At 37.1% G+C, this 13122-nt stretch overlaps 1 protein-coding gene across 1 annotated transcript in view; it reads right to left on the reverse strand.

Moving 5' to 3' along the window:
- C5 (complement C5) overlaps positions 1 to 9471 on the reverse strand; it is an 83815-nt gene extending 74344 nt beyond the window's left edge. The window contains exons 1-2 of the mRNA XM_023628784.2: positions 9280 to 9471; positions 2569 to 2761 (exon numbers count right to left, since the gene is read on the reverse strand). Coding sequence (XP_023484552.1) covers positions 2569 to 2761; positions 9280 to 9344 — 258 coding nt within the window. The 5' untranslated portion in view covers positions 9345 to 9471. The remainder of the gene's footprint in view (positions 1 to 2568; positions 2762 to 9279) is intronic.
- Positions 9472 to 13122: the final 3651 nt, after the last annotated feature.

The raw sequence follows: 13122 nt of genomic DNA on the forward strand, positions 1-13122 counted from the left end.
AGTACTGCCATGGAACTCTCTTAACAAACTTGTGGCTGACTTTATTAGCCCATATTCACCATTCCCTCAATTCAACATCCTGACTGATGTTAAGTACACTTTGTATTCTATCTGCATCCTTCTGCTCCCGTGGGTTGAGCTGCACGCTTTCCAATGTGTGTATGTAATTGTAATTATCCACTTTACATTGCATGATATACAAATTTAATACATATAAAGTAGTAAAAGAAAGGAAAATGTTTCTATGAAAACTTAGGCTTTAGAAACATGTGATAGAAGTTAATCACTAAAATCAACTGCTGTGGAATTAGATATGTGGATACTGTAAACATTTGGAAAACAGGAAGAATCTATAAAGATTTTGCACTCAGATTGCTTTGCAAGTGTCTTTAACTTCTTTCTCCACTTTAAAGAAACAGAAACTGCAGAACAAAGATGATTCGTTAAAGGTGTGACACATCATAAAGATCTGATGCTGTAATGAATGGACCCATACTTAAAGAAAAGACCTTGGCACAACATCAAACAACTGGCAAACATACATACATTATAATGTTAAGATAAAATTAAATGCTGGAAATATGTATTGATTTTTATGCTTTCCCTTTTACCTTTTCAATTAACCACCTAAATGAGCACTGTTCAATAGAACTTTCTGTGATGATGAAAATGTTGTATATCTATGCTGTCCAGTATAGTGACCGCTAGTCACATGTGGCTATTTGAGCACTGGAATGTGGCTAGTGTGACTAATGAACTAAAGTTTTGATTTTAGTTAAATTTGATTGACAAATTTAAAGGTAACAACCACACGTGTGTGGCTAGTGGCATCAGAGAAGACTGCCTCCTGAAAATAACTCTCCTAGGAAGTGAATTTTAATTCCTAATAAACCTAATAAGTGGAAGTATTTGTTAAGAGGTTAGACTATTTGTCATCGAGAACATTAATGAAAGAATTCCTGCATTTGGTTAGAATTGATTTAGATCAGTGTTTCTCAAACTCAAGTAACATACAGACCCCTTTTAAAGGATAAAAGAGTCCTGGAGGACTCTCAGTGTCGACTTTTTATTATTTACAACATAATAAAAAATTATTTTTATTACAATGTTACTTAAATATGTACACACCTAAAACTAGGTATAATTTTCTTATGCTTATGACTTTTATTTAATTATAAAATCAAAACAAATTTATAAAATAAATTCAAAATGCTAAATATTAATACAATTCTAACTCTAAGCTCTTTATACAATTTCAAATTTTAATTTCTTTTTAAAGAACTCACCTTAGAGAAACACTGGTCTAAATGAACCTCAGAGCCCCTTCAAAGTCTAGTCGTCTTTAACTTTCTGGTTCATTTTTTAATGTAATCAGAATTTGAAACAATATTTTGGATTTATGTATTCAGTGTGGTGAATAAATAGTAAGTATTGTTACTGCACAAAGGGCACAATCTGCTCGCCATGAGACAAAAGCCAGTCGTCAAGAGGCAAGATAGTGGCAGAGAAAGGGTGTTTTATTACAGGTTGCTAGCAAGAGGGAAGATGGCTGACTAATGTCCAAAAGAACCATCTTAAGGAGGGCACAGAATCTTGAAGCAGTTACATAGGCCAGTGGGTTATAGGGGAGGGGTTAGGAATGTTGACCCTCTAGTGTTACAGACTGGAAGTTGCCACACCAGGTCTTTCAGTTTTTGTTGACGATGGCTATCAGCATAGACTCTCTTTGGGGGTCACCACATTCCTAAGGAACTCAAAGGAACGAAGTTATCGTCTTATCGTAGCCAGGAAGTACATGTACAAGCAGGGGTCATAAAATCTACAGAGCAGTTAGATCTCCAGGAGTGTGTGCATTTAGCTGGGTTAGTTAGTCAGAAGTCATTCAAAGTTACAATACGGTCTCTTTTCTACAATATGGCTTCCCTTATGTCAACCTTATGTTGAGCTGGTATCAGTATGAAAGTTATTTTTAGTTATCAGAATTTTTAATAAAAAATGAGTTGCAAGCACTTATCTAACCAAGTTATACTATACTTTCTTAATAGAAGGAAAAGTTATTTGATCCAGGTTTTTCTTTCTATTAGCTACAGGTTGTCAATGGGAGCCATTCACTTTAGTAATCAATAATTTTATTAGTTTTAGAAGCTATAGTGATAGAATATTGGAGTTTAAACAAACAGAGATTAAATAGCATCCATGGGTTTTTGTAGGTGATGCATTACATATACATCAATATGCATATTCATAATTCTCTACTTCTTTGTAATGGCAATTTTCACAGTAAACAAGTATTTTCAATTCATTTCCAAATATTTTCACATTAGCACAATTTTGTTTTCCAATAAGAATGTTGCAGTTTACATGCATTGCTCAAAAAGCAGATGCAGCTCTCCTATTCAGAATTTTCTGTTTCACCCATATCATCCTCAGCAACTAACATCATCTAATAATCACACAGTGGAGAGCGGTATAAACGATCAACTCTGTGTGTTATCAATATTCAAACTTTGTAAACATTTTATTGAGAATATTCTCTATGTATAAATAAAATGAAGGATGAATACATACTGTTAAGATTGCAGAGTTTTGGAATTTGTTTTCTGTGGATAAAGTAACATGGCCTGAAGAGTAAGTAAATTGTTTATCAGGATAACTTTTAATAGACACTGCTGCATCAAATGTTTCGGTGTATCCATAAACTTGAATTACAATATTTTCAGACGCTCCAACACGGAATACTTTTGGTGCTGAAATGACATACCTGTTGAAATAGGGAAAGAGAAGAATCAGTATCTTTATACAATATATTTTGTTATACTTTGGATATTTTTTATCTCACTTGAGAGATTCAATTTAAAATAGGCGAATTTTGTCAACTTAAAAATGATAATTTTAAATCAAAATTTACTTGGGGTCTATGATAGTGTCTGTATAGTTTCCAAGAAGAAATAACTGGGAATTAAGACTTGAGAAATAGAGCCAGAGACTTAGTTAACATTTAGAAAAGTACTAATGGCACCTTCCCTGAGCTGCTGCAGCAAAGGAAGACTTTTAATGATGTTGACTGGAACATGTAAATAGTGTCAATATTTTAGCCCAAGGAAGAAAAAAACAACATAAGCACCAGTGATTGAATTCCAGCTCTGCCATCTACTGGCTGTGTGCCCACGGTAAAGTCACTAACCCTCTCTGAGACTAAAATAGCTTAACTGTGAAAATACCAGCTTCTTCACCAGACTGCAGTAAGGACAAAATAAGAGTATGTATATGAAAGTACCCAGGATGCTTAGTACTCGATAGATGTTAAGATTCATTAATTTCACTAAGTTAGATGAAAGGAAGTAATCTTAGAAGTACTGTGTTACACTAGTGAGTGGATAAAGAAAAGGATAGAATAAAAGTGAGCTGGGGGAGTGTATTTTGAAAAGGAAGTAGTGATAGAGGTCCTTGAAGAGTGAGTAATTACAATCTTATAACAATAACGGTAATAACAGTAATTGAGTAGTTACCATATATGAGAGGCTGCATTAGCACGTTACATACAACTCTTTTAATCTTTATAACAAGCCAACGAGGTAGGTACTATTATTATTCCTATTTTACAAGTGATAAGAGGTTAATTGGACCAAGGTCACATGGCTTGTAAGTGAAGGAGGCAGGACTTTATATGCAGGTGTCTCAGTTGTTCTGTACACAACTAAGGTCAAAGTTACAAGCTATGTTCACAACCATAGGCTGTCCCATCAATTTTGTTTTTCATGTGATTTATCCAAGAATGGAAATGAATCTACATAAGTTTTTGAAATAAAAATTTTAAAAGGTGTGACTTTTGGTTGTTTTATTAAAAGAAAACTTACAAATATAAACTAGGTTATTCATTATGTATCAAAAAAGTATCTAATTTGAATATGAGCACTACATATGCTGTTACATAGAAAAAGAAGTGTGTCTCAATCCAAATGGGCATAGTGATTACTAATTCAAGCGGCAGAACAGGCTTGGGTGCACCTGTCACCCCACCTGGCAGAATTATTGCAGGCTTCTGTCAACATTACAACACTTTTTAAAAAGTCTTTAAAAATCAGCGTGTCTTTAGTAACAGTGAAATTAACTTGGAAACAATTAGATCCTTTAAAGCATCTGGCAGTTCTGCTACACGACCATTAATTTGGAATCACTTATAGGCAAATTCTAAGAGAGAAAAGAATCTCCGGACTTCCAACCATCATCTGAATTCCCAACGAACTTAGCTAGGAACAGCAGAAAAGGGGAAAAGTTCAGCTTTGATGATCATAAGGTACATTTACTGAAACCTTATTCTTTACGTATTTTAAAGCACTTTATATGTTTAAACTCACTGTGTTGCTACAACTACTCTGTGAGGAAGGTCTTAGTATCACCCCCATTTTACAGATGAGGAAACTGATAATTAACTTACCCAAGGTCACACAGCTAATAGGTTGTAGAATTAGGAAGTGAACCTTAGCAGCCCGTTTCCTGAATTAACACTTTCAGTTGCATACTAAACTGAACTTATCAGGAGTTTTGCAATCAGAAAACTCTAGGGGAGAAAAGCTATTTTAATTTCAGTATTCTCAGAAGTTGTAGATTTTTCAATTTAGTCTTGTGTTAATTTTGAATTGTCTATATGGTGGTGGTGGTGAAACATAAAATAGTCAGTGTTTACAAGTCCCTGAAAGATGGCTCTGGATCCACCCATCATACAGATTTTGGTCCTTCGTGATTTGGCAGTAGCACAATCTATCATACAAAAAATCTCATCTTTTTCTTATTCTCTTTCCTGTTAGTTGCAGAGGATCAGCCCACTGAGCTTGCAGAGATGCAAGAACGTTACTTTGGCCTCTATCTGGAATGTTCTTTCCCCAGATATTTACATGGCATCCTCCCTCACTTCCTTAAAGCTCTGTTTGAATGTCCCCTCCTTGGAGAAGCTTCCCTGGCCACACTTTTTAACAGTGGCCCGTCATTTCTTTATCCTCTTACTCTCCTTTATATTTCCCTTCTTGGCACTAATAACTACCTGACTTTATTTATTCATTCATTCATTTGTTCATTCATTCTTTCATTATTTGCTTCTCCACTAGAATGTAAGCTCTATGCCATCTACTATCACCCCAGTGCCTATCACATGGTAGGTGCTTAATAAATTTTTGTTGAGTCACTCAATCAATCAATTAATTAAGTTAACTGATTACCATGTTGTAAATGGTGCATTCTCACTTTTTCAGAGAAAGAGAGGAGATGCTTGTTAAGGGTCAGGACTGTTTGGTAGAAAGAATTTAGTATCATGGGACCCAGGTTCTAGTCCTAGTTCTGTCACTAATTTGAAGTCATTTAATCTCAATCTCTTGGAACTTCAGCTGCTTGTCTTTCAAAAAGGAATAAATAGGGGCCTGCCTGGTGGCGTAGTGGTTAAGTCCATGAGCTCTACTTTGGTGGCAGCCCAGGGTTTGCAGGTTCAGATCCTGGGTGCCAACCTATATGCCACTCAGCAAGCCATGCTGTGGTGGCATCCTACATACAAAATAGAGGAAGAATGGGGCTGGCCCTGTGGCCGAGTGGTTGAGTTTGTGCACTCTGCTTTGGCAGCCCAAGGTTTCACCAGTTCAAATCCTTGGTTCGGACATGGCACCACTCATCAAGCCATGCTGAGGTGGCATCCCACATGCCACAACTGGAAGGACCCACAATTAAAAATACACAACTATGTATCGGGGAGCTTTGGGGAGAAAAAGGAAAAATAAAATCTTTAAAAAAAAATAGAGGAAGATTGGCACAGATGTTAGCTCAGCAACAATCTTCCTCACCTAAAAGAAAAAAAAGGAATAAACAAAAACTACTTAGGTATTGGAGTGACTGTGGCCATGTGAGAAAATCAGATTAGGAGTGGGAGAATGCTATACACTTATGATATTCTAAGTGTATGTTTATAATATATTTTACATATTTATATGTACAGGCATGCCTCAGAGATATTGCTGGTTTGATTCCAGACCACTGCAATAAAACACCACAATAAAAGTAATATCGTGATAAAGCATCACAAGAATTTTCTGGTTTCCCAGTGCATATAAAAGTTATGATTACTCTAAACTGCAGTCTGTTAAGTGTGCAATAGCATTGCGTCTAAAAAAATGTACATACCTTGATGAAAAAATACATTTTTGCTAAAAATGCTGCCTATGCTCTGAAACTTCAGGGAGTCATAATCTTTTTGCTGGCGGAAGGTCTTGCCTCCATGTTGATGGCTGCTGACTGATCAGGGTGGTGATGGCTATGCCAATTTCTTTTTTTCTTTTTAACAGCCATTTATTTTACTTTATTTTATTTCTTAAAGATGGGCACCTGAGCTAACATCTGTTGCCAATCTTCTCTTTTTCTTCTTCTCCCCAAAGGCCCCCAGTACATAGGTGTATATTCTAGTTGTAGGTCCTTCTGGTTCTGCCATGTGGGACGCCACCTCAGCATGGCCTGGTGAGTGGTGCTAGGTCTGTGCCCAGGATCCGGGCTGGGGAAACCCTGGGCAGCTGAAGTGCATGAACTTAACCCCTCAGCCATGGGGCTGGGCCCTGACAATTTCTTAAAATAAAACAATGAAGTTTGCCACATCGATGGACTCTTCCTTTCACAAATGATTTCTGTATAGCATGGGATGCTGTTTGATAGCGTTTTACTCACAGTAGAACTTGCAAAATTGGAGACCCTGCTGCTGCTTTGTCAACTAAGTTTCTGTCATATGCTAAATCCTTTGTTGAGGAGTAGACTCCATCTCAAGAAACCACTTTCTTTGCTCGTCCATAAGAAGCTACTCCTCTTCCATTAAAGTTTTCTCATGAGATGGCAGCAATTCAGTCACATCTTCAGGCTCCACTTCTAATTCTAGTTCTCTTGCTATTTCCAACACATCTGCATTGACTTCCTCCACTGAAGTCTTGAACTCCTCAAAGTCATCGTGAGAGTTGGGACCAACTTCTTCCAAATTCCTGCTAATGCTGATATTTTGACCTCTTCCCATGAATCACAAATGTTCTTAATGCCATCTAGAGTGGTGAATTATTTCCAGCAGCTTTTCAATTTCGTTTCCCCAAATCCATCAGAGGAATCACTATCTATGGCAGCCATAGCCTTACAAAATTTATTTCTTAAATAATAAGACCTAAAAGACAAAATTACTCCTTGAAACATGGGCTGCAGAATCGATATTGTGTTAGCAGACATGAAAAAAACATTAATCTCATTGTATATCTCCATCGGAGCTCTTGGGTGAGCAGGTGCATTGTCAGTGAGCAGTAATATTTTGAAAGAAATCTTTTTTTTCTGAGAAGGAGGTCTCAACAGTGGGCTTAAAATATTAAGTAAACCATGTTGTAAAAAGATGTGCTATCATCCAGGTTTTGTTCTTCCATTTATAGAGCATAGGCACAGTAGTTTTCACATAATTCTTAAGGGCCCTACAATTTTCAAAATGGTAAATGAGCACAGACTTACTCACCAGCTGCATTAGCCCCTAACAAGAGAGTCAGCCCGTTCTTTGAAGCCATTGACTTCTCCTCTCTAGCTATGAAAGTCCTAGATGGCATCTTCTTCCAGTATAAGGCTGTTTCATCTACATTGAAAATCTGTTGTTTAGTGCAACCCCCTTCATTAATTACCTCAGCTGGATCTTCTGGAGAACTTGCTGCAGCTTTGACATCAGCACTTGCTGCTTCTCCTTGCACTTTTATGTTATGAAGATGGCTTCTTTCCTTAAACCTCATGAACCAACTTCTGCTAGCTTCAGAGTTTTTTTCTGTGGCTTCCTTGCCTCTCTCAGACTTCACAGAATTGAAGAGAGTTAGGGCCTTGCTCTGGATTAGGCTTTGGTTTAAGGGAATGTTGTGACTGGTTTGATCTTCTATGCAGACCACTAAAACTTTCTCCATATCAGCAATAATGCTGTTTTGCTTTCTTATCATTTGTGTGTTCACTGGTGTAGCACATTTAAATTCCTTCAAGAACTCTTCCTTTGCATTCACAACCTGGCTAACTGTTTGGTGCAAGAGGCCTAGCTTTTGGCCTATCTCAGCTTTCAACACACCTTCCTCACTAACCTTGATCATTTCTAGCTTTTGACTTAAAGTGAGAGATGTGTGACTCTTTCTTTCACTTGGACATTGAGAGGCCATTATAGAGTTATTAACTGGGTTACTGTCAATATTGTTGTGTCTCAGGGAACAGGGATGCCTAAGAAGAGGGAGAGAGATGGGAATGGCCGGTTGGTGGAGCAGTCAGAACACGTGACATTTATCAATCAAGTCGCCATCTTACATCTGCGCAGTTCATGGCGCGCCAAAACAATTACAATAATAACATCAAAGATCACTGATCACAGATCACCATAATACAATAATAACGAAAACGGTTGAAATATTGCAAGAAATACCAAAATGTGACACAGAGACACGAAGTGAGCAAATGCCATTGGAAAAATGGTACCGACAGACTTGCTTAATGCAGGATTGCCACAAACATTCAAACTGTAAAAAAATGCAGTATCTGGGAAGCACAATAAAGTGAGGTATGCCTGTATACATTTATGGCAAACGGAAAAAAATTGAAGTGGTAAAGAAGAGTCCTTAATACAAGTCCTGCTTCTGTCTCTCTCTAGTGGTGTGACCTTTGGCGTATCACGTGCCCTGCTGGATTTATCCTTATATATGAAATGAGTAGGTTCCTTTAGATACTCTCTAGATCCTTTTCAGTACTAAAATGTTATTTCTAGATATGAGATCAATATTTTTAAGATGCAGTTTAAAATACACAGTATTTCAATAATAATACTAAAATTTGTGAAGAATTAGCTCATAAATTTGGAAGTAATGACAACAATAGTTTTTCAAATCACAGTACTAGAATTGATCTCCAAGTAATCCTGCTTTACTGTGTACAGTACACACAAAACTATGCCCCAAATGGAAATAAGCAATAAATGCCAAGAAAGTTTATTATCTTGAGGTTATTTTGTACTTTTTTTGAAGAGGAATTTGAATAACAACTTATGTAAATTTTTATAAATAACAGTTCCATAAAGTTGTCATGTTGTTCGCCACTCATCAAATCAAAATGCATCCATGACTTTCTCATTCAGAGATGAGACTATCCACTTGGTGTTTTCAAAAGTAGAGAGTTATTTTCAAATTAACACAGTCTGTTGAATTTACTTTTTTGCTCATCACAACTAAGATGTATTCAAAAATGAAGATGGGTTCTTTTACTTACGTTTGCTCCTGTCCCCAACTTTTCCCCAGGAAGATTAAAAAACAAAGTACGCCCCAAAGGCCCATGGCTGGAGGTAGCAGTAAACCATGGACGTAACCTTCTTGAAGTTACTCTCTTCTTAAATAAACTGAGCTTGAAGGATTTGGGTAAGTTAGTTTACTGGTTAATTATTAATGTCAGAGAGAGGGACTTCTAAATAGGAAAGCTAAGTAGGCACTGAAACACCCTTTAATGCCCAGGTATAAAGAGAGGAGATATTTTATAGGGACTTACACCTAAAGAATTTATTTTGATTAATACAAATAAAGGGATTCTAACATCAGAGTCTGGCACTATGACGAATGGCTCAAAGCTAAACTAGTAAGTTGCATTGCCTTTGGCCATCACTCTCTTAACCAGGCAATTGCTCTGATGTTGTATCATGTGTGAGCACGCCTCTGGTAGATCCACTCTGATACTGACGGGGACCCACCTGGATTTAGCTTCAAGTTGAGGCGATTTTAGAATGTGTCGGGTTTAGACAGGGCTCATGAGGTGGTCTTCCTAGAGGAAACCTAAGCGGTAGGGTCGTTGGCACTGGGAATGGTCGAAGGATAAGATGGATATGCAAAGCAGGTCTTCAGAATATTCCTTGGTCTGTTCCAGTCTACAGAAGAAGTTGAACATTAGGTGGAGGAAAGATTGTGACCAGCAAAGAAATTGCCATGGTTAGGACGCTGGCATCATTCTCTAGGAAATAAATAACCAATCAGATACTTCAGTAATATCTATTAATTCATAAACCAGAAATTCAAAATTTGAATTTGTTCAGACACAGAATGTGTCTTTCTTTTTTAAAAAATAAACTCATGTTATACTTTTCAGGGAGGATTTTAACAATTTTAATATAAGAGCTCAAGAAAAATGAAGCTTCCTATAACAAATGAATCTAGTAATTAATTTAGAATAAAATAGAATTTTATCTTTAAGATTTTTATGTTTTATTTTCTCTAGAAAAATTTTTATTTACTACCTTCCTTTTATTAGCACTCACTTCTACTCTAGTATAGAATAGGTATTCTATTTTAAAGCAGTAAAATGGATTTCTCTAAACGTTTTTCTATAATTTAGATGTTTTATGGTCACATTGGCATTCCTTGCTTTGAATTAATAAAGTTCTATTTTGCCAACACTTTCATAATGAAGTCACTAGAAAAAAAGATGCACAAGGGAACACTTGATATACAAATTTCACTAAAGGTCTCTCTTGCATGTGTTATTGAAATGCAAAAATCTGCCACTATTGTCTGAACATCTAGCCCATTTATTTCAAAAGGAAATCTGTAAAATGATTAAACTGAGTTGCGAAAGATGGGTCAGGTTGAAACAAACAAAGTACTTTGCCATCATTTTCGGGAAAAGATATTTAGCAGAAAGCAAGAACACTCAAATCATCATAGATAATATTTGTATTTTAGGTACCGGGAAGTTTGTTTGCTTGTATTATAGAGTCAATGTGGATAAATGATATTTGCAAACCATTGACATATTTCTCTGGTAGAAAACATTTGAAAAATGATGGATCTCGAAGGTTCTCAGTAGCACTAAAGTTCAACAATTTATAGATCCTCAACTGTGTTTAACTAAAATGTTTTATCTACACAGTTCAAAGATGGGTTCTTCTTTACATTATGAAATGTCGACCTTTAGGGGAGTCTGGCTTTATACAAACGCTGCGTCTCTGAAAGAGGAGAATCCAGGTCTGGCAGAAACTTTGGTGGTCACCTGACCTTCCTGCTAATGCCACCTCAAATCTACCCTCAAGATCGAGACCAAATAAATGACTTCACTCAGTTCACAGGCCCTTCCTGATCCAGGCCCCACTTGATTCTCCAGCCTCAATGTTCCCTTTCTTCACTCCAGCCAAGTAGCTGAATTACTTGTTACTATTCTCTGAAGTCATCATGACATGAAGGTGCTCCTAGCAGAGTAATAAACAGTCAGCCAAATACTATTACTATTATTTGTAACCTATTCCTACCTTTGATTTGATGTGCCTTTGGAAACATGGGTCAAATAAATGGATTACCGCTACCATCACCGCAAAATGAGACTCACTCAGAGTCTATTTAAGTGCTCGACCATAACACCAGTGTGCAAGGGAATCTTGGGGCACAAACTACATTCAGTTGGGGTACATTGTAAGTAAATATCTCTCATTAGTTATTTGTCTTACTACATACTTAAATGGATGTTAAAAAGACATTTAGCTACAAAAAGCTTATTGAAACAAAGTCTTACAGGGAAGTGAAACGTGTAGAACAGTTAGAATAGAGGTGTCCAAGTGAGCAGAGTACGCTCTGCCCACGTGCTCCCCCAAGTGGCCCTTGAGGAGGCTCTATGGGAACCCTTGGGTCCCCTGACACATGGTTTAAAAATCATTAACTTAAAACACCAAACAACCTCTTCCAAGTGTTCTCATTTCACTTGGTCCATTCCTGTTACTTCCTTCTGCCAACATCCCCAAGTCCAGCTTGAAATTAGTTTTTCAGTCGATCAGGCCAAAGGAGGAACCAACCTCTTTTCTCCTTGTGCCCAAGATCCACTGCTTTAACTGAAAGTTAAAAATCCCTCTCCCAAGTGACTTGCACTAGCAGGGCCAAGCCCTCTAAAAGCCCCTTGTTCTTCACAATCCTGCTCCTGTATCCCACATCCAAGACCCTGCTATCCCAACATCGCATCAGGAATTCACCACAGACGCCAAGAACCCTGGTAGAGGGTAGCGGAAAAATAGACGCTCCAGGTAACACCCTAGAAAAATTTCTCACATCTGCCTAAGGAGACTAGGAATGCTCTTTGTAGCATTATTTGTAATAGCCAAAATTTGGCAGCAACTTAAAACAATGGAAAAATGATAAATACATTACTGTATATTCATGCAATGGAATGTGATGTTGGCTGATAAAACCAACTTGCAGAACGACATGAAGAGCATATAATAACATTTCTATTTATATAAGTTTAAAAACATACAAAGCAATGTCATTGTTTACAGACATTTATATCAGAAATAATGACGCAAACATATGATAATGAAAGGCAAATACTAAATCGGGATGGTAGTTATGTCTGGGAAGGGAAGGAGAAATTTGGGGCAGCAGAAAGGTACATGCTTCCACTGTACCCATTACCTTTTGTTTGAAAGGAACATCTGAAGCCAGTATGGCAATATCTTACAAATAATTCGGTAAAGTTTAGTGGTAGTTATACGGGTGTTTGATAGATCACTCATTGTACTTTTTGAAAAGTTTGAGATAGTTCATTGAAAAAAAAGTATGGTTTGGATTGAGGCAGCCTTGAACTCAAATCCTGGTTCTGTCTAACTAGCTACGTGATCTTGGGCAACTTGAAATGCTTTGAGCCTCAGTTTTGTCATCTATAAAATCAAAATAATAATACCTTGTAGAGCTGATGGGAGAATGAAATGACACGTGTAAAGTTCTGGGCACACAGCATGAACCTGGTTTAAGACATATTCCTGATCTTCTACTCTTTTTTTTAAAAAAAATACGTGCATAGGATCATAGCAATCTGTATTTCATACAGTTCTACCCTCTTAGCAGCAGCCAGGCAGAACGCAACACCGACAGACTCATGACTCTCAAGATGGAAGAACGTCTTTATTACTAAGCCCAGCAGAATTTCGTCCCCTCCACCTTCTTTGTTTGTATGTTTGCTGTCAATTGAAGGTCTGGGATTAAATGACTAACATCTTAAGAGTCCGTCTAATGGCTACATCCTCAGAGTCTGACATTCTAATTTAGACAGCAAAGGGACACAGAAAAGTTCCCACAGACCAGAATC

Source organism: Equus caballus, chromosome 25 (genome assembly GCF_041296265.1).
Source record: "Equus caballus isolate H_3958 breed thoroughbred chromosome 25, TB-T2T, whole genome shotgun sequence".
Taxonomy (NCBI): domain Eukaryota; kingdom Metazoa; phylum Chordata; class Mammalia; order Perissodactyla; family Equidae; genus Equus; species Equus caballus.